The 22,295-nt window shown below is 52.2% G+C and overlaps 1 protein-coding gene across 1 annotated transcript in view; it reads left to right on the top strand.

Annotated features, from left to right (window-relative positions):
• The first annotated feature begins 383 nt into the window (after positions 1–383).
• The window catches only part of ADORA2B (adenosine A2b receptor), a 31,068-nt gene continuing 9,156 nt past the window's right edge, over positions 384–22,295 (top strand). Inside the window, exon 1 of the mRNA XM_055258865.2 lies at positions 384–843. Coding sequence (XP_055114840.1) covers positions 509–843 — 335 coding nt within the window. The 5' untranslated portion in view covers positions 384–508. The remainder of the gene's footprint in view (positions 844–22,295) is intronic.

Consider the following 22,295-nt stretch of genomic DNA (forward strand, 5'->3'; position numbering starts at 1 on the left):
AGGGTTAGCATGGAGTGAGCTCGCCCCTCCCAGGGCTGCGCGGCCCTGGGGGATCCTTTCGCGGCGGCTCCTGGGACCGGCAGGCGCCCGGGGCAGAGCCCGGCCCCATCCCACGAGCCGCCCGGACTGGATGGCAGTGCGAGCGCTGGGACACAGTCTCCAAGCTCGAGCATGACGGGAAGTTGGGGCAATTTGTTAGTTAAACGCCGCCACCAAGACGCGCGGCGCGGCGCCTAGACTGGAGGGGCCCCGTATGGGCGCGAACTTTGGGCTCGGGCGAGTGGGTGGTGCTCCGCCCAACCCGAGACGGACGGGCGCGCCGGCCAATGGGTGCCGCCTCTTGGCCGCGGGGCCTCGACCCGTGGGTCCCGGCCCCCAGTGCCCCAGCCCCGAGGCTCAGAAGCGGCCGGCGGAGGCGCGGTCCGGGCGCTACGGCCCTGCCCGGCGGGGCTCACGCGGCTCCGGCGCGCCTCCGGTAGGGGACGCCCGGGGACCGGCCGGCACGGCAATGCTGCTGGAGACACAGGACGCGCTGTATGTGGCGCTGGAACTGGTCATCGCCGCGCTGTCGGTGGTGGGCAACGTGCTGGTGTGCGCCGCGGTGGGCACGGCGAACACGCTGCAGACGCCTACAAACTACTTCCTGGTGTCCCTGGCTGCGGCCGACGTGGCCGTGGGGCTCTTCGCCATCCCCTTTGCCATCACCATCAGCCTGGGCTTCTGCACTGACTTCTACGGCTGCCTCTTCCTCGCCTGCTTCGTGCTGGTGCTCACGCAGAGCTCCATCTTCAGCCTTCTGGCCGTGGCAGTGGACAGGTACCTGGCCGTCTGTGTTCCTCTCAGGTGAGGCGCTCGGCGTCCCCCGACCTCGTGGCCCCGTCGGAGCTCCGAAATGGGTCGTCCTCTCCAGGTCGGGGTTCCTCTCTGGGGACCCCAGACGGGCCAGGCTGGGGGCGCGCCGGGGGTTTGGAGGTCTGGTTCCCAGCCTGGCCACTTCTCCCCGCTAGACTAGTGCACCCGGGCACCCAAGACGTCCCGGATGCGCATCCCTCTAAGGAGATCTGCGTAGGGACAGCTGTAGGGGGTCAGGGGAGTGCGGCTCCCGGCGCCCGGCGAGGCGCCCTGGAAACCCTGGGGAAAGCGTCACCCCCGTGGGCGGGTGGAGGCCCGGGCGCGGGAGTTTTGGTGATCACATCTCCACTCCTGCTGCGAAGGTCGTTCCTAACACTCGCCCAAAGCGGCGGTGTCCGCGAGAGCGGCCGCCCCAGAGTAGGGCCCCGGGTCCAGAGTGGTGGCCAGACGCAGTCCCGTGAGTGCTGCGGCTCCCGGAGGCCCGGGAGGTTCCCACCAAGGGCAAGGCAACTTTGGACGCTGGGCATTCGCACCGTCAGGATGGACAAGCATGAGCCAGCTTTAGAATGTGCCTGCAGCGGAGAGGCGGCCCGGGCCATCCCAGGGGAAGGCGCCCGAGGGGAAGGTGTCCGTTAACTTTGGGGAACGCTAGGGACACTTGTTCCTGCGTGTTTAATGGTGACTCACGTTACCTCTGTATACTTTTAAAAGGAGTTACAATGCTTCCTGGTGTCTGGCAAACGGCCTTACAGCCTCCCTGCCCTTTTGTAACCGTTTTATCTCCTGCTGCCCTGTCGGGAGCAGGCTGAGAAGTGCAGAAAATGGTGGCGAACTTACCTGTCCACTCTTTCTCCCACACTGAGAAAATCTAGGATTCAGGGGATGGAGTCAGCCAGCGACCACAGTGGATTCCCAGTTGGAGCTGATGACTTCAACATTGAGAGTTTGTTGAAAGTATTTACTCTCTGTCTTTGGTGCCTGGGCCACTTGGGCATTTCTGAGGAGAGCTTGAGATCTCTTTAAATTTGGAGCTGAGACAGGGAAACTAAATCACAGAGTAGGAAAGAAGGGAAGGAAGTCATTTATTGGGTGCCAACTCTGTGCAGACAGTTTATAATAAACATGTCCCCAGCAGTCCTTGGAGTAGTACCAGAGGACAGGTGCTGTAACCTGCATCTTGTGGAGGAGGGGTGGTGGCTCAGGGAGGTTGGAGGCTTGCCCAGGATGGTGTATCAGGGACGGGTGTCAGAGCTGGGGCTTGAACTCACAGCTGGCACCGTGTCCCCACCCATGCCATCAGGCCACCCTGCAAGGCCATGTATGGCACCGCGTTTGGGAATCAGGGAGAAAAGTGCCCTGCTGTTTCGGGAGGAGGAGCCTGCCTGCAGTAAACTGGTGGTTGTAGGGGAATGTGTTTGTGGGAACGGAGTGGGAGAATGCTCCCAGAGACCATTTGAGTAGGCAGATGTGTTGGGCCTGGTCCTTGTGGGTTGTGTCGTGGGTCCCAGCAGGAACAGGAACCTCCTGCTTGGGAGGGCTGTGAGCCTTATGTGGGTGTCTGGCCGCTCCATGTGCTGCTGCCCGTGCTGTTGGACCAGGAGGCCTCATGTCTCCCATCAGGTGTGACAGCCCAGGGATTTCTAAGGCTTAGGGAGGACAGCAGTTTCTTCTCTCTCTTCTGGATCCCTTCCCTGCCTTTTGGTGTCATCGTTGTTACCTGATGGCGTTTTGGATGTTTTGCATCCAGCAGAGCAGTCACAAGCCCCAGCCTAAGTTGTCCATCTAATAGAAACCCTTTGGACTTGCCCTGGCAGAGACCAGAGACCCAGAGAGGAGTTAGTGGAACAATCTCCCAGGCCACAGGGAGCAGGAAGTTCCATGAAAGTTTAAATCTGTTCCTTCTTGCCCTGGTTTGTGCTGGGTGGGGTCTTGAAAAAAATGGGTGTGGGTGTGTTAAGGGGAAAGTGCTGTGAATCACAGGCCCTGAACTTCTTTGCATTGCCAAGGGCAGGAGGGGAGAACACTGAGGCTCGCCCCATCCTGCCTTCCTGGCCCGTCCACAGAGCTTGGAGGTCTGGAAGAGGTGCACAGGCAGTCCCCAGCTCCCTGCCCCAGAGGTAGTCGTCTGACCTGGCCACAGCACCACCCCAACCCTGGTGGGTGGGAGAGGTGTACTGGGGCCCCCAGGGCTTCCCTCTCGGGGGCTGGTGCCTGGGGCAGGCCTTCCCTCAGCTGGCCTAGCAGTTCATGGCCCCTTGGGAGGAGGTTAAAATACAGATTACAGGGCCCCACCTGGTTGTACTGAATCAGAATCTCTGGAGTGGGGTGTCGAGGGGATTCCAGCAGTGGGATCTTTAACCAGGGACATCTGGTTCCAGCGATCTGAGAACCCTCCCAGAGTCAGGGCCTGAAGCTTTCCTCACTTGACTGACACAGGCCGGGTGCAGGGCGCCCCAAACACTGACTTGGCCCTGAGGCCTTTCTGGGGTTGTGGAACTCCAAGTGAGAGTAAAGTCGGAAGTGCCCTGTTTGGGAGGAGGTGTCTCCCATTTGAAGCCAACCAATAAGGAGGGCGAGGTTCAGGGAGTGAGGTCTGAAGGCTTAGGCAAGGACAGTCCTGGGACCTACCCCCAGTTCCTCCTGGTTCACGGGCTCCAAGTTTGAGGCCTGTGGCCGCAGAGACCACAGCCCGCACCTCCCACCGCATTGCCAAGGTGTTTACTGATGTGACAGATGACAGTGTAGAAGGGAGGGGAGCCCGGAGGGAATGCCAGGGACAAATATGACGCCCTTGGCCTGGAAGGGAAAAGGAGTGTCTGCTCGCACCAGGCACTGCCCTTTGCCTTCAGGACAGGGCTGGCCACAAACAGAAGTCCATTGCCTCTGGTTCAAGTCCATAGACAGTTCCTGATGTTGGGGCCTGGCGGCGGGGGGGGGGGGGGGGGTCCAGTCCCATGCAGCTCCTAGGCGGGGCGGGGGGAGGTGGGCGTGTACAGGCAGGAGGGTGTGGGCCCTGCCCAAAGCTGCTCCCAGCTCTCACTTCACCCTCAGGCAGGAGCACTTCCTCCTCCCTGCTTGAATCCTGTTCTTTTCATGCCACACCCACTGTGGGGGCCTTCCCTGCTCGTAGACTCAGTTTCCCTGGCCCTGTGGCATTGAGTCTCTGGCAGGGCTGAGGCCAGCTGTTTTCCTAGTGGAGCTGAAAGAGGGTGGATCCGGGAGGGTTTAGTTGGCCGGATGGGTCCAGCGCCGTGTGTCTGACCTGTCCCTGGACCCTGCCCAGTCACCCTCCCTGCTCTTGCCACATTGAGGCTTTTCTCTGCGCCTCACGTATCTGGTCTTTGAGTAGGGATTAAAGACCTCCTAGCAAGACTTTGTGCCTTGAATGAAAATGTGGCCTCCACTTAGGGTGGGAGTTGGCAGGGGGTTCTGAATGTTTTTCAAAACTTAAAAAAATTGAGCTATAGGGCCGGGCACAGTGGCTCACGCCTGTAATCCCAGCACTTTGGGAGGCTGAGGAGGGTGGATCACCTGAGGTCAGGAGCTTGAGACCAGCCTGGCCAACATGGTGAAACCCTGTCTGTACTAAAAATATAAAAATTAGCCGGGTGTGGTGGTGGGTGCCTGTAATCCCAGCTACCTGAGAGGCTGAGGCAGGAGAATCGCTTGAACCCTGGAGGCAGAGGTTGCAGTGAGCCAAGATCACGCAATTGCACTCCACCCTGGGCAACAAGAGCGAAACTCCACCTCAAAAAAAAAAAAAAAAAATTGAGCTATAGTCTAGGCGCAGTGGCTCAGGCCTGTAACCCCAGCGCTTTGGGAGGCCAAGGCGAACAGATCAGTTGAGGCTAGGAGTTTGAGACCAGCCTGGCCAACATGGCGAAATCCCATCTCTACTAAAAATACAAAAATTGGCTGGGTGTGGTGGCTCACACTTGTAATCCCAGCTACTCGGGAGGCTGAGGCAGGAAAATTGCTTGAACCCAGGAGGCAGAGGTTGCCGTGAGCCAAGATCACACCGCTGCACTCCAGCCTGGGCAACAGAGTGAGACCATGTCTCACACACACACACACACACACACACACACACACACACACACACACACAAAATTGAGCTATAATTCCCGTCCCATAAAATTCACTGGTAATGTTTGAAATACAGCTTGGCAGGGGCTGGATACAGTGGCGCACACCTGTAATCCCAGCATTTTGGGAGGCCGAGGCAGGTGGATCACCTGAGGTCAGAGTTCGAGACCAGCCTGGCCAACATGATGAAACACCGTCTGTACTAAAAATACAAAAATTAGCCGGGCGTGGTGGCACGCGCCTGTAATCCCAGTTACTCAGGAGGCTGAGGCGGGAGAATTGCTTGAACCCGGGAGGTAGAGGTTGCAGTGAGCCCCAGCCTGGGTGACAAGAGCGAAACTCCATCTCAAAAATAAAATAAAATAAAATAAAAAAGCTCAGCAGGAAGATTTCCTGCTCTGGGTCGTATCCTCCAGCTTTCCCAAGAGCTCCCTCCTTGGGTTCACCCTTCTTCTGCATCAGTGTTATCTTTCTCTTCCAGATGATTCCCATGGGAATGGGTTGGATGATGGCCTCCTACAAAACGTATGTCCGTATTTTAATTCCCAGAACCTCTGACTGTTCCCTTATACGGCCAAAACAAAAAGCAACCAACCAAAACCCCACAAATACTGCTTTCTGTGGATCTTGAGAGAAGGAGCTTATTTGGATTATCTGGGTGGCCACTTAATGCAGTTGCACTCTTAGAAGATAAATCTGCAGAGAAGGTCGTGTGAAGGTGGAGGCCACAGCCAAGGAATGAAGGATGGCCACCAGAAGCTGGAAGAGGCAACGATCCTCCTTTGGAACCTCTGGCAGGAGCGTGGCCCACACCTGGACGTCAGTCTTCTGGCCCTGCTTGTTTTAAGCCACTAGGTTTTTGGGGCTTTGTCAGAGCAGCACCAGGAAGCCACCTATCAGTAAACGAATATACCCCTAGATCAACGCTCGTTCACTTCCTCATCCATTCCTTTGCCTCCCCCCTGGCAAACTCTGCCACTTGTTACCAGGATGCCACCGAATTCTCCTGTCAGGTCGCCCATGCGCCATCCCTCTTTTGGCAGAATCGAACAGTCACTTCTCGGACCTCATTGAACATGTTCTCTCAGCAGCTCCTGGTGGGCACTGTGGGCCCCCAGCTGGACTCCTGCTCCCCTGTAACCACTCCACACAGCAGCCAGACGCGATGACTTAAAACCTAAGCCACATCATACTGTTCCCCTGCTTACCACGCTGCAGAGACACAGAGGGTGAAATCCCTGTGCCCTACCCTAGCCTGAGGCCGTGCATGGTCGGCCTTCACCCCCCATTCTCGCTCACCACGGCCAAGTTCTTTTCCCACCCATGGTCTTTCACCCCGTTCCTCACTTCACCCACCTGGAGAGGCTTCTCAGCCACTGCATTGGTTTACCACCATCTGTAGTTATCCCATTAAACCATGTCCTTACTTAGATTCTCTCTTCACCCAGTGCGCTAGCCTTGTGGGCAGGGGCCTTGTCTTACACCCCAGGATGCAGCGTGATGCTGTCACAGACTAGGAAAGCACATTGTGGATGAATGCATGAGTGACTGGGTGAAAAGGGCACATGTCAGGCTACGTCATGCCCAGGGAACAGCTGGACAGGTGGGAAGGGAGGGTCCGAGACAGCAGATGTACAGTGAGGGTCCAAGGGCTCTGTGAAATGCCAGAAGAGGAACTGCCCCCACAAGTTCTAATTATCAGAAGGCAGGAAAACCGTCTTCTGAAAACATCTCTCATGGGCCTAAGGGACAAAAGGGTGGAGAGGAGTGCGGAGGTGTCCGGGGACTGCCAGGCAGCCAGCAGGGGCTGTGGGCTAGAGGGCCAGGCTGAGGCCAGGGGCTGCAGATGTGCGGGACATGGCCCATGGGCCCTGGCTCCTGGTCCCATGCAGAGGCCAGGACCCACCCTGTTACCTGCATCAGAGCATCACCCAAGCCTGAGTGTTACTTTGCTGTCATTTATCCTCCATTGTTAGCACACAGTCCTCCCAACTCCACTTCCCAGGCCATGTAGCAACCTTAAAACCAGCAGTTGCTGTTTATAATCCTGCTGGGGCCTCCAGCTGAGATAAGGGGCTGGTTTCTGGCATGTTGGTTCCAGGGGACACACACATGCCTAGGCAGGGGCCAAGGTCTGGTTTGGTCAGTGAGGCCCTCAAATGTGTCTTGGAACCAGGTCAGAACTGGGGTAATTCAATCCAGAGGATACCTGAAGGCCCTCTCCCCTCGGGGAGGGTAGAGTCAGCCTGACCTGGCTGGATGGTCATCAGGAGCACATGGGAACTGGAGGACAGGGGAGATGGAGGTGGACTTGGTGTGCGTGGGGGTGCTGTGGACAGGTTCCCTCTGAAGGAGGCCAGGAAGGAGGGCCCGTTCAAGCCACCTTGGGCCCTGCCCTGAGACCGGAGCCTGGAGCTGCTTCCAGAGGACAGAAGCCTCGTCTCCAGACCAGGCACAGTCTGCAGCAGCTCTGCATGCCTGGAGGTGGCCAGGTGCCCTGGAGCAGCACAGCCAGGGAAACACCGCCTGGCCTCATGCTGTGGACATTTCCACTGAATTCTGAAAAGGACAGTGGCCTTTGGTTGTCTGGAGAAGAGGTTAAACGAAAACAAAGTCAACATTTTCCCACTACAGATCACCTGGCTCTTTTCTCAGTGACCACGTGCAGGGCAGGACCCAATGCCTGTATCTCACTCTTCTCATTTGTCAGTTTATTATCACAGCATGGGTGTACCCTGCAGGGACAGATATGGGGAAGTGTCCTCAGCTATTCTGGACATAGAGGTTTTCAGTCTTATGAATGGCAGCCATTGTTCCCAAGCTGTTTCTGGGTGCCAGGCACCTTATACATCTCTAATCTCCTTTGATCTTTATGACCACCCTATGGGAGCAGATAGAGTTATCTTCACCACCTCACAGATAAGGAGATGGAGGTGCAGAGAATTATGTTTAGCCCAGGGTCACATGGAAGCCGGGACTGAGTCAGCCTATCTTCCCAGGAGCCCTTAACCATCACGTGAGCAGCTGGAGGGAAGGACTGCACACCCCAGGGTCACCCCCAAACACCCCCTTGATGAGGGGTCCCTTCTAGTGGTGGATGAATAAGGACACTGGCAAATTGTGATTAGATCCCTTTAATTATTACGTGGACAAAGAAGACTCCAGCTAAATATTCAAATGGACAAGTGAGGAAAGAAGCTAAGCCCTGGCCAATGTGAATGGAATCTCACAGCATTTGCCTGACAGCTGCAAGGCCCTGTGGATCTCCTCCCACCTGCTCCTTCCTCGGATTGGGGAACTGAGGCCCAACCTTTCCTTTTGCCTCAGATTTATTACTGACTCCAGAATTAGGCTTTAGCCATGGTTATTCTCCCCTAAAGTATTAACTCGATAGGCTCTTGGACTCCGAGGCTAACCAGCTGGAGACGACAACACGGGCAGCGGGAACTCAATGGCAAATAGCAAATGTATCTTCTTGGACAGAATTAAAGTGGAGAACAGCTTGTCCCAGGCACGGGCGGGCGGGCAGGCTTCCACTCAGTCTGGGCTGAGGGGCAGGGCTTTTTCTGGAGGGTGGAGGGTGGAGTGGTGTGGTGGGTGGGAGGAAAGCGCCTGCGGAGCTGGGAGTGCAGGGTGCGCAGGAGCAGGGGGACTCCTGAGCTGGCCTGGCACCTTGGGTGCTTCGCACCTTGGAGGTGTGAGTGGGCATGGGATTTGGGCTGTGGTGGGGGACGGGCCAGGGAGCAGGCAGCTCGAGGAGGGCCTTGAGCTTGCTGAGGGTTTTGGATTTTGTCCTGAAGGTGCTGATGAGTCCATGAAGGAGTCGCATTTATTATCTTCTATTTTTTTGAGTTAGAAATCAACCAGTGGGCATAGAAATAAACAGTCAAAAGTACAAAACGGCCCAAAAGGGAAAGCAAGAGACACCCACCAGTCCCTCTGCCGGGGGCAGCCCCCAACCCGTTACTCTTGGCATTTGCCCTGAGGAGCGCTCTGGGCTGAGCCCTGGTTTTGTGCTGCCATCTTGAAGCAGAATCTGTTGACTCCCCACTGTGAACCACCAGGCCCATGGCTCATGCCAGCCTTCTCCCCTATGCCTCACTTGAATTTCTGTTGTTTTTTGATTTTTTTCCTGTGGACATTTCGGCCTGTGTTTCTGTCAAGTGGTGATTGTATCTGCTGACTGTCAAGAAAAACAAGGAAGAGCGTGTCCCCCATTCCTTTCCCAGGTCTGCTCCTGGTTTCTGTGAGCCGCACTGTTACTGTGAGTGTGCTGCCTCTCATGAAGTCTTCCTTTTGAAAGGTAACTCATGCTGCTGTAAAGAAGCTTACACTGCACAGGGGGAAGCTGTGGAGTTGTCCCCTCTCTCGGATCTCTGCTTTCCTACTTTGCCTGTCAGAGGCAGCCACTATTTCTCATGGCTTCCTCTGCACAGATGGTGTATTGAACACATTTGCATCGTACCATGACTTTTATGCTGTTAAGGTTTATACCATTTACATTTCTTTTTTTTTTTTTTTTTGAGACGGAGTCTCTGTCGCCCAGGCTGGAGTGCAATGGTGCAATCTCAGCTCACTGTAACCTCAGCCTCCCGGGTTCAAGCAATTCTCTGCCTCAGCCTCCTGAGTAGCTGGGATTACAGGTGCCCACCACCACGCCTGGCTAATTTTTTTTTTTTTTTGTATTTTTAGTAGAGAAGGGGTTTCACCGTGTTAGCCAGGATGGTCTCAATCTCCTGACCTCGTGATCTGCCCGCCTCGGCCTCCCAGAGTGCTGGGATTACAGGTGTGAGCCACTGCGCCCAGCCACGCCTGGCTAATTTTTTTGTATTTTTAGTAGAGACGGGGTTTCCTCATCTTGGCCAGGCTGGTCTTGAACTCCTGACCTTGTGATCCACCCGCCTTGGCCTCCCAAAGTGCTGGGATTACAGTCGTGAGCCACTGCACCCGGCCTATACCATTTACATTTTATTCTATGAAAACATTTCCTGAACTTTACGTAGAGAGTTTCTGGAAACTGGAAACTGAGAAAGAGCACTTACAATGGTGGTTCACTTGGATCTGTCGTGTTCACCCTGGGATGGAACAGTCCGAGTGGAGTAGGGAATACAGGCCTGCCCATGTGCCCATGCTTCTCAAGGAGGTGCTTCTCATGTCCAGGTCAAGTGGATCCTTATTTTAATTTATTTTATTTTAATTTAATTTTATTTATTTTATTTTATTTATTTATTTATTTATTTATTTATTTATTTTTTTATTTTATTTTATTTTTTGAGATGGAGCCTCACTGCAGTGCCCAGGCTGGAGTGCAATGGCACGATCTCACCTCACTGCAACCTCTGATTCCCAGGTTCAAGCAATTCTCCTGCCTCAGCCTCCCGAGTAGCTGGGATTACAGGCACATGCCACCATGCCTGGCTAATTTTTGTATTTTTAGTAGAGACGGGGTTTCACCATATTGGCCAGGCTGGTCTCGAACTCCTGACCTCAGGTGATCCACCTGCCTCGGTCTCCCAAAGTGCTGGGATTACAGGCGTCAGCCACTGCGCCCGGCCAGGATCCTATTTTTAGATGCCATCCATTACTCAGACATTACCCAAAATTATGTCACGTTTTAGCCTGCTTCAGGTTTACCATCTGGAAATTAGAAAGTTAAAGGAGGAAGCATGGCTTCCCACATCCTCATGGTCACCCAGCTTCTTAATCACCCTCATGCTGAGCCTCCTCACCCCCTTGCTAGGTGTGCCACACAGCCGCTAGGGCTTCCTTTACTGTGCCCTTGGAGTGGTTCCAGCATTTCCTGCATTCCATGTTCTCTTTCCTCTTTCTAGGATTTCATATTTGTTAGACACGGGGATAAACTTTCTGGGTTCTTATATGTCAAAAATGTTTTTTTTTTGCCTGGTGCAATGGCTCACACCTGTAATCCCAGCCCTTTGGGAGGCTGAGGCAGGAGGATCGCTTGAGCCCAGGAGGTTGAGGCTGCAGTGAGCTGCGTTCACACCACTGCACTCCAGCCTGGGCAACAGAGTGAGACCCTGTCTCAAAAAATTTTTTTATTTCTCACATATGATTGGTTGGTTGATAGATTGTGGTTCGGAAGTGTTTTCCCTTAGATGTCTGAAGGGGTTGCTGTAACACCGGTGTTGCTCACAAAGTCTGGTGTGTAATGATTCTTACCTGTAACTTGTATCTCTGCTCTGGGAACCTTTGGGATCATTTGTTTTTCCTTGGTGTTCTGAAATTTCGTGAGGCTGGGTCTAAATGGTAACTCTTAGTTTTTCTTTTTTATTGAGGATGGCACTAGTAGGTAGGTGAACCTTGCCAATTTGAAGACTTAGGTCTGTCTTCAGCTCTGAAATTTTCAAAGAATACAGTTGACCCTTGAACAATTTGGGTTTGAACTGCGCGGGTTCACTTAAAATGGATTTTTTTTCAACCAAACGCAGATTGAAAATACAGTATTTGCAGGATGTGAACCCGAGTATACAGAGGGCCAACTTTTCCTGTAGTGGGGCTCCTGGGGCCAACTTCAGGATTTGATTACATATGGATTTTGGAGTACTTGGGTGCCCTGGGACAAATCCAGTGTGTATACCAAGTGAAAACTGTATTTTCTTAATTCTTTCTCTCCATTTCCTCTGTTCTTTCCTCTGGGATTCTTTTTTTTTTTTTTGAGACAGAGTCTCGCTTGTTGGCCAGGCTGGAGTGCAGTGGCACGATCTGGGCTCACTGCAACCTCCATCTCCCGGGCTCAGGCGATTCTCTTGCCTCACCCTCCCGAGTAGCTGGGACTACAGGCATGTACCACCACGTCTGGCTATATTTTGTATTTTTTAGTAGAGACAGGGCTGGTCTTGAACTCGTGACCTCAGGTGATCCACCCACCTTGGCCTCCCAAAGTTCTGGGACTACAGGCGTGAGCCTCCGCACCTGGCCACCTCTGGGATTCTTTTTTTTTTTTTTTTTTTTTTTTTGAGATGGAGTCTTGTTCTATTACCCAGGCTGGAGTGCAGTGGCACGATCTTGGCTCACTGCAACTTTCACCTCCCGGGTTCAAGTGATTCTCCTGCCTCAGCCTCTCGAGTAGCTGGGATTACAGGCGTGCACCACCACACCTGGCTAATTTTTATATTTTTGGTAGAGACGGGGTTTCACCATGTTGGCCAGGCTGGTCTCGAACTCCTGACCTCAAGCGATCTGCCCGCCTTGGCCTCCCTAAGTGCTGGGATTACAGGCGTCAGCCACGCCTCTGGGATTCTTAATAGGCAGATGGGGACGTTCCCTCCTTTCCTGATCGCTGTTCTCTGACAGTTCCCAGTGCTTTCTCATTCTCTGAAAGAGTTTCTTGACTTTTTTTCCTTTGTTCTTCTATTTTTTAATAGAATTTTAGCATTCATATGTTTACTTTTGATGAAGACTAAAGGATTTTAAATTGACTTTGAAAAACATTTTTTAGATTCACATGGTTGAGATTCCTCGTGTGGCACAGAGTGTACATAACCTAAACTATTCCCCTCCCCCACCCTTTATCACTAGGTCTCTAGCCGCAGCTTGGGGAGAGTGTGGGAGGGAGAGGGGATCAATGCCACAGTTCCCAAAGCTTGCCCACAGGCTGTCTTCCTCTTGATATCTGTTCTTTTCTTAATCCCATTCTGATCCCTGCTGTTTGCTAGACTGGAGCCTCTCATCCTGGCCATCCACGTTTCCAATTTAGGGCTCCGTGATTCATGCTGATGATCCTGTCCACCTTCTGTTTTTTTTTTTTTTTTGCAATGGTGAGTAGGTTTATTAATTTTTTTTTGCATACAAAAACAATAAACATTTTCTAAAAATACATACAAACAAAAAGATGCGTATCAAACATATTAGGAAGGTTGCACATGGAAAGTTGGGGAATAGAAATGGGGGGTGGGAGTTAAAATAAATGAGAGAGGGACTTTATATGGATCAGTGATAATAACTCAATCCTCTATTTGACAAAGAAGAGGGAGAAGGAAGAGGAAGAAAAAGAAAGTGGGATAAAGGATCAGAAAGGGAGGAAAATAGAAAAAATTAGAGTATGACTCCAGGGTAGACCTGTTTTGTTGTCACTGAGTTGGTTGGTTGGTTTGTCTGTTGTATTCTTCATGTTTCGCCAAGTTGGCCAGACTGGTCTCGAACTCCTAGCCCGAAGTGATCAACCCGCCTCGCCCCCCAGAGTGCCGGGACCACAGGCGTGAGCCACCACGTCCAGCCCCCACATTGCTTCTGGCCTCCGTGGTAGACCTCCCAGACGGAGCGGCCAGGCAGAGGAGCTCCTCACTTCTACCTAGACACGGGGCGGCCAGGCAGAGGAGCTCCTCACTTCCCAGATGGGGCGGCCAGGCAGAGACGCTCCTCACTTCTTCCCAGACGATAGGTGGCCGGGCAGAGGCGCTCCTCACTTCCCAGACAATGGATGGCCGGGCAGAGGCGCTCCTCACTTCTTCCCGGACGGGGCGGCCGGGCAGAGGCGCTCCTCACTTCCCAGACGGGGCGGCCGGGCAGAGGCGCTCCTCACTTCTTCCCGGACGGGGCGGCCGGGCAGAGGCGCTCCTCACTTCTTTCCGGACGGGGCGGCCGGGCAGAGGCGCTCCTCACTTCTTCCCGGACGGGGCGGCCGGGCAGAGGCGCTGCTCACTTCCCAGACGATGGGTGGCCGGGCAGAGGCACTCCTCACTTCCCAGACGGGGCGGCCGGGCAGAGGCGCTCCTCACTTCCCAGACGGGGCGGCCGGGCAGAGGCGCTCCTCACTTCCCAGACGGGGCGGCCGGGCAGAGGCGCTCCTCACTTCTTCCCGGACGGGGTGGCCGGGCAGAGGCGCTCCTCACTTCCCAGACGATGGGTGGCCGGGCAGAGGCGCTCCTCACCTCCCAGATGGGGCGGCCGGGCAGAGGCGCTCCTCACTTCTTCCCGGATGGGGCGGCCGGGCAGAGGCGCTCCTCACTTCTTCCCGGACGGGGCGCCCGGGCAGAGGCGCTCCTCATTTCTTCCCGGACGGGGCGGCCGGGCAGAGGCGCTCCTCACTTCCCAGACGATGGGTGGCCGGGCAGAGGCGCTCCTCACCTCCCAGATGGGGCGGCCGGGCAGAGGCGCTCCTCACTTCTTCCCGGATGGGGCGCCCGGGCAGAGGCGCTCCTCATTTCTTCCTGGACGGGGCGGCCGGGCAGAGGCGCTCCTCACTTCCCAGACGGGGCAGCCGGGCAGAGGCGCTCCTCACTTCCTCCCGGACGGGGCGGCCGGGCAGAGGCGCTCCTCACTTCTTCCCGGACGGGGCGGCCGGGCAGAGGCGCACCTTCTGTTTTTAGAAACTCATAAAAACCTCCGGTTTGCTGATATCACCCTCTACTTCTTTTTTTAGGATGATTTTGTGTGTCTTTTTTTTTTTTTTTTTGGAGACAGTTTTGCTCTTACTGCCCAGGCTGGAGTGCAGTGGTGCAGTCTTGGCTCACTGCAACCTCTGCCTCCTGGGTTCAAGCGATTCTCTTGCCTCAGCCTCCCGAGTAGCTGGGATTACGGGCACATGCCACCACCACACCCAGCTGATTTTTGTGTTTTTGGTAGAGACGGGGTTTCACCATGCTGGTCAGGCTGGTCTCAAACTCCTGACCTCAGGTGATCCACTCACCTCAGCCTCCCAAAGTGCTGGGATTACAGGCATGAGCCACCGCACCCGGCCTGTGTGTCTTTACTGTCATTAAAATGTGATTTTGTGAGGAGTGATAATTAGGTGGAACTTGGAATGCCAAGGTAGGATTTTAATCCAGAGTTTGATATGGTCAGGTTTGCATTTTAAAAGTCACTGGTGGACAGCTGAAGGAAGGAATGGGCGGGACAAGATCATATAGGGTAGCCATTTGGCATCCAGGTGAGAAGGAAAAAAGCATGACCAGGGCAGAGGCCATGAAGATGGCAGCAGACTCTACAGATATTGGAGACTCATAGAACCACAGTTTCTGCACCAGAGAAGGCTGATGTTTGATGCCAGCCATGGAGTTCAGCAGTCTGGAGCAGAGGAGCCACAGGTAAAATCATATAGGAAAGAGTCCTGAGAACCACAGATGGGCCCTGGAGCCACAGTCAGTGAGTGACACCTAGAAATGTGGGTAGTTAGGGCCAGGCTGAGTGGAATTGATGTGCGTGAGATCTGCCATTGTGGAGCAGTAATGAGTCAGCGTGAGTGACTGGCAAGTGGATCTGATTGATAGCACATAGTCGTGTGCTTCTGGCTGGAAGACAGGGCACACGGGACAGGTTCAAGAGGATTTGGTGACTCAGTTGGATGTGGACATGAAGGAGAGGGAAGACTCCAGGATGATTCCCAGATTTCCGGTCGCCTGGGTGATGCCATCCTGAAGATGGGGGCTTTGGGAAGGTGTTGCCTAGGTTGTGTTTAAGGTGCCTGCAGGTTGAGAGATGCAGTAGTGGTCGAGTCTGGGGGAGTCTGGGGCTGCTAGTTCTTCCAGCTAGCTCTGGACCCAACTCCTCCTGCTCTATGGAAGCCCTGCACCGTTCATTATTCCTGCACAGCAGCCTCTTCCCTTCCCCATTTAAATGTGCTCAAACTCCTCCCACCCGTCTCCGCCCAACCTTCTTTGGTGTGCCACCTGTTTTGTGCCAGTCCCGCCACCTGCAGACTTCCCAAAGCAGCTTTCTGTCTATGACATCTTGATTTCCACTGCTGATTTTAGCACCACTGCTGAGTGTTTTGTTTTTGTTTTTTTTTTTTAAACGTAGAGAACTACAAAGCTTTATTGAACGACATTGTAGAACCAGGACCTGTTAGGTACACTTTTTTTTTTTTTTTTTTTGAGATGGAGTTTCACTCTTCTTGCCCAGGCTGGAGTACAATGGTGCGATCTTGGTCACCACAACCTCCGCCTCCCAGGTTCAAGCAATTCTCCTGCCTCAGCCTCCCGAGTAGTTGGGAATACAGGCATGCGCCACTACACCCGGCTAATTTTGTATTTTTAGTAGAGACAGGGTTTCTCCATGTTGGTCAGGCTGGTCTCTCAAACTCCCAACCTCAGGTGATCCACCCACTTCGGCCTTCCAAAGTGCTGGGATTGCAGGCATGAGCCACCACGCCCAGCCCAGGTACACTTCTTAAACCCTCCCTCCATTCACTTCTCTTTGGCCCCATCTCCATGTCTGCCCCATTCCAGGGCAGCACTCTCCTATCTGGTCTCTCCCCATCCATCCTTGTTCTTTTAGCCCATTCTTCACATAGCTGCAATCTTTCTGAAATGAACCCCTGCGTGCACCTCCTTCCTTTACCCAGTGCTCCCAGTGCCTTAGGATGACATCCCAGATGTCTCCCTTGCCCCTACTCCCCACCTGGTCTGGGGCCTACGTCTGCTTCTGGCCTCATCCTCGTCCTCTCTTTCCTTCATTTCTGTGCCCTGACTTCTCAGGACCCCTCTCAATTCCTGAGACTTCCGGAGCTCAGGCCTTTGCGCATATGTTTCCCTCTGCCTGCGGTGACTTTCTCTCTACCTCTTTGCCTGCTGATTCTTCCTCATTTTCTCTGTGCCCCTTAAAATGACACTCCCTCTGGGAGTCACACAGGGTTCTGTTGCAGCTCTCTGCATACTTGCAGCTATTTTCTTAATTATTTGTAATTTGTTCAAGGTTTGCCATCCTTTCTCTGTTATGAGCAGGGCACATGTCTGTTGCTTTCTCATTATCCCCTGTGTGTTGTCCAGTCACTGGTTTGGCTTGTGACATATTTAAGAGTTGGCAGTATGCATGTGCATGCAAATGTATGAACATGTGTCTCTGTGTGTGTATACTCGGGGGTGGGATTAGCTCTGAACCGATGAGCTTGTTGCCTAAAGATAAGAATCCCACGTCGTGTGTCCTGAGAGGAGAGATAGGAGAAACTGAAGAGGCAGAAAAGCTAGGCTGGCTTCACTAAAACCAGCAGGGAGACTTTGATGGGGAATGGTTAGCAGCGTTACAGAGGGATAAAATACCTCCTAAATTTGGCATTTTCAGAAGTCATTTAGCAACCTAGTCTTTTAGTTGCAGGGACTCTTAAAAAATTACAAAATGAGTACAGCACATATTTGTATCTGACTCATCTAACGAAGTTTGTGGTTTCAGAAATAATGAGTCATTCTGAAACAGTGCATTGTTTCACAGCTTTTAAGTTGCACAAGTAACACAGTGCAGTACTATATACCTTTCACTTACATTCACCAATTATGAGTAGTTTGCTACATTTGGTTTCTCTCACACACACATACACACACACAATGATCACATTCTGATTTTTTTTTTTTTTTTTGAGACAGAGTCTCGCTCTATCCTGACCTCAGGTGATCCACTCATCTTGGCTTCCCAAACTGTTGGGATTACAGGCATGAGCCACCGTGCCTAGCCACATTCAGAAATTGTAATAGGTACCACAGTCTATAGTCAGATGTTCCCAGTTATCCCAATCATATCTTTATAGTTGTTCTTTTTTAAAAAATCCAGGTTCTATTAAAAGGTCATGCCTGCATTTAATGTGTTCCTTTAATCTGAAAGAGTTCCTCAGTTTTTTGTTTGTTTTAGTCTTTCAATACATTAACATTTTCATCTGGGTGTGGTGGCTCACACCTGTAATGGGAGGCTGAGCAGGAGGACCATTTGAGGCCAGAAGTTCAAGACCAGCTTGGGCAACACAGTGAGGCCCCATCTTTATGAAAATTAAGAAAATTAGTCAAATGTGGTGGCGCATGCCTGTAGTCCTAGCTATTCAGGAGGCTGAGGTGGGAGGATTGCTTGAGCCCAGGAGTTCAAGGTTACAGTGAGCTATTAGATTGGTGCAAAAGTAATTGCGGTTTTGCCATTAAAAAAGGCACAAATTGGCTGGGCGCGGTGGCTCACGCCTGTAATCTCAGCACTTTGGGAGGCCAAGGCAGGCAGAACACGAGGTCAGGAGATCGAGACCATCCTGGCTAACACGGTGAAACCCTGTCTCTACTAAAAATACAAAAAAAAAATTAGCCGGGCATGGTGGCGGGTGCCTGTAGTCCCAGCTACTTGGGAGGCTGAGGCAGGAGAATGGTGTGAGTCCAGGAGACAGAGGTTGCAGTGAGCCGAGATCATGCCACTGCACTCCAGCCTGGGCGACAGAGCAAGACTCCATCTCAAAAAAAAAAAGGCCGGGCGCAGTGGCTCATGCCTTTAATCCCAGCACTTTGGGAGGCCAAGGCAGGCGATTCACGAGTTCAGGAGATCGAGACCATCCTGGCTAACACGGTGAAACCCCGTCTCTACTAAAAATACAAAAAATTAGCCAGGCATGGGGGCGAGCGCCTGTAGTCCCAGCTACTCAGGAGGCTGAGGCAGGAGAATGGCGTGAACCTGGGAGATGGAGCTTGCAGTGAGCCAAGATCATGCCACCACGCTCTAGCCTGGGCGACAGAGAGATACTCTTTCAAAAAAAAAAAAAAAGGCAAAAGCTGCTATTACTTTTACTTTTGCATCACCCTAATATAATAGTGAGTGTACCGCTGCACTTCAGCCTGGGCAACAGAGTGAGGCCTTTTCTTGAGGGGAAAAAAAAAAATTAACATTTTTGAGTTCAGGTGATTTTGCCAAATGTCCCTCAATTTGAGTTTGGTTGTTTCCTTATGGTTACATTCAGGTTAAACCTTTTTGGTGGCAATACTGTCTACATGAGTGATGCTGCATCCTCAGTCAGTCCATCAAGTAAGAAGGACACAATGTCTGTTTCTCCCATTGTTGGTATAAATCTGATCACATGGTGAAGGTTGTGTCTGCCAGGGTTCTTCACTGTAAGGGTATGTTTTCCCCATTGATGATTCTTGCCTGAATGAGTTATTACTATTGTCTTAGTCCATTCTATGCTGTTATAACAGAATACCACAGACTGCATAATTTATAACGAAAACAAATACATTCTCACAGTTACGAAGGCTGGGAAGTCTGATATTAAGGTGCCAGCATCTGGTGAGGGCCTTCTTGCTGCATCATCCCATGGCAGAAAGTGAGAAGGTAAGAGAGGTGAGTGAGTGAGCAAGCAAGAGAGGGCTGCACTTGCATTTATAATAGACCCACTCTCAAGATAACAAACCCACTCCCATGATAGGGACATTCATTCATTCCTGAGGCCGGAGCCCTCATGACCTGATCGCCCCTTAAAGGTCACACCTCTCAGCACTCATGCATTGCAGATTAAGTTTCTAACACATGAACTTCGGGGTACACATTCAAATCACAGCAACCACAGTGATTATAAAATGGTAATTTTCAGGCCGGGTGCAGTGGCTCATGCCTGCAATCCCAGTACTTTGGGAGGCCAAGGTGGGTGGATCACTTGAGGTCAGGAGTTCAAGACCATCCTGGCTAACATGGTGAAACCCCGTCTCTACTAAAATTACAAAAATTAGCTGAGCATGGTGGTGGGCATCTGTAATCCCAGCTGAGGCAGGAGAATCAGAGGTAGGAGGTTTTTTTTAATAAAAAATAGTGAATTACAGGAACTCTTGCTTACAATACAATGCCATCTAATTAATGAGAAGGAATGATTGAGTTAAGCAAATCACCATTTCACAACTGTCATAGTAAGAACTGATTCAGGCAAGAATCATCAGTAGGTGCTAAAACTCATAGGTGAAAGTTTGATGAGGAGTAAGATACTTACAGTCCCCAAACACATACCACAAGATACCTACTAATTAAAATGGGAAAGTTATGATGGAGAAACCTGGCAGACACCACATCAACCAAGTACCTTCTCATGTCCTCCTCTCACTGGTCGCTTGTGTTTATGGCGGCTGATGCTTTTGACAGTTAATGTCACATCTGAGGCAGTGTTCCATAACCCCAGCCTTGGAGGGCACTTTTTGGGGCAGAGGACAGATTGTCCTGTTATCTTTTGGTCTGGTTCCAGGCAGGAGCCCTTTCTTTCAGGGACTGCTTATTTTATGGGAAGGAGATCAGAGTCTCTACTAAAAATACAAAAAATTAGCCAGTGTGGCAGCGGGCGCCTATAGTCCCAGCTACTCGGGAGGCTGAGGCAGGAGAATGGCATGAACCCAGGAGGCGGAGCTTGCAGTGAGCCGAGATCGTGCCACTGCACTCCAGCCTGGGTGACAGAGTGAGTCTCAAAAACAAACAAACAAAAAAAGTTTTATAGTTTGGTCCCATGGGAAATCTGAAAAAATGGGGGGCTGCTCAGAAGCTCGTCATAACAATATCTCCTCTTATATAGATAGCCTTTAGTGGTTTATAAGCTGAAGCTGAAACCATGTTCACGCACTTGATGCCTTGCTTTATTAAGAACTCCCAAGTCCCAGGTGGGTGTTCAACACGTTTCTTTGATTAAGAAGGCAGGGTTCTGTTCCCTTCTTAAAAACTCAGGCTTTCTCTCACCATTTGCTTGCCAGGCAGCGTTAGGTGTTTTGGATACAGCTGTGAGTCTGTTCCACGGAGGAGCTCATCCTTCAGTGGAAAGAGACAGAAAATGCAGTTGTGTGGTAGGTACACGGGAGAGGTGCTCTGGGTGGTCATGAGCTGCCCTGAGAGCTCAGGGGCAGATAAGCTGCTCTGCTTGCATGTGAACTTCTGTACTGTGAATTAATTCACGCGTGGCAGGTGAGCAGGGGGAGGATGTTGGTATAATGGAGACACTGCTTTGGTTCACCTGTGATTTTGCCTAGGCAAAAGTGGTGGAATAGTGGGAGGAGAATGACAGTGTTCAGCAGGAAAGGAAAAAGTCCTCTGACTGCTCTGCTGCAGGAGCCCCTGTGGGCTCCTGGGAACAAGAAAAAACAGTGCCTGCAGCTGGCACTCCCGTAGAAAGCCACATCCTAGCCTGTTGGGGGTCTTGGCCGTGGTGGGCTACGCTGCCTCCAGGCCCATCTTAGTAACAGCCCCCTGGCTCAGAACTCCTCTTTCATCTGCACTGTCTTGGCACCTGTCAGCCTTGCTCTAATTAAAGTTTGCCAGGCTTTCTATTTGACTTTTTTGGTGCAGTTTTAATACCCATGGTGGCAGCCTCTCGCCCCACTGAACTGCCTGCCTGGGTGGCCCAAAAGATTTTGTTAGTGCTCTAGTGACAATGTTTTGTAGGTTTGAGTGGTCTGCTCTAGCCCCATGTTTCACAGAAGTCCTGTTAATTATGTGCAATAAGATAACATGAGGTTTTCTAAGAATGTATATATTGCTTTATAGCAGAAATGTATGTATTTCAGAGGAATTTAAAACTTGTGAGCTAGATAGACTATAAAGGGAAGAAACATCCCTAAAACAAACAGGAAACAATTTTAAGAAGCGGCAGTAGAACTCTGTGTGCATTTACTTAGCAATCTGCATTTCTAAAGTGCTTTGTACACATTCTGTCTATGTTAAAAGCCTCAGTAGCAGCTTGGAGGCCAGTTCTGGGGCCAGTGTTTCCGATGGGAAGCTCAGGCTCCATCCAGCCTGTGGCTGGACTGGCCAGACTCAATGTCACTCCCCAGGTAGCTGCCCTTGATCTATCAGGAGCACCTTGAGAGCTGGGAATTGATTTCTAAGCCTGGTTTGAGCTGAAGGCCACACAGCCAGTGCAGGAGGAGACCCTGCCCCAGAAATAGGCCAGCGCTTGTTATGCAGGCCTTGGCGGTTCCCCGTTTCCTTATGTAACCTCAGTGTTCACGCTGTTCCCTTGTGTTGATTCTCTCCATGTGACTGTTTTTCTATCAATCTCCTTAGCTAATGAGCTCCTTATAAGGAGAATGGATGGATCAGAGCACAGCTCCGTACACAGTGGTGGGGCATAGCCATCTGCCAGAGTGGACTTTCCCAGAACTCCCCTGTTGTGGGCCTGTAGAGAGGCTGGGCTTGTTTCTGCCTTGTTTGGAATAATAAAGCTGCCTGTGTTTCCTGTGTTCACTTTTCAGTCGCCAGTTATTCAGTCTCCTACACTTGGGGCGGCTGTCCTGCTTCCCTGGCCTCACTGCTGTGCTCAGTGACCTCTGCAGCAGAGCAGTGACTGCCACAGGCTGGCGAACGGAAGGACGTGGCCCATGCCCTTCAGGAATGTTTTGGGGAGATGGACAAGCGCATGCAGACCTGAGGGTGTTCGGAGCACAGGGAGGGAGGCAGAGTCTGCAGCAAGGGGTGGAGCCGAGGAGGGAGGCAGGCCTGGGGAGGGGACAGAGGCCCAGCAGGAAGTGGGAAAGGAGAGGGCATGGCAGGCAGTTACCAGAGCCCTCCTGAGATGCCAGAGTCCCCAGGGGTTGGTTCCTTGCAGTGTCCTGCCCAGTGCAAGGACACCTGCTTGCCCTTTTTGTTTGAGATGGAGTCTCGCTCTGTCACCCAGGCTGGAGTGCAATGGTGTA

Source organism: Symphalangus syndactylus, chromosome 20 (genome assembly GCF_028878055.3).
Source record: "Symphalangus syndactylus isolate Jambi chromosome 20, NHGRI_mSymSyn1-v2.1_pri, whole genome shotgun sequence".
NCBI classification, from domain to species: domain Eukaryota; kingdom Metazoa; phylum Chordata; class Mammalia; order Primates; family Hylobatidae; genus Symphalangus; species Symphalangus syndactylus.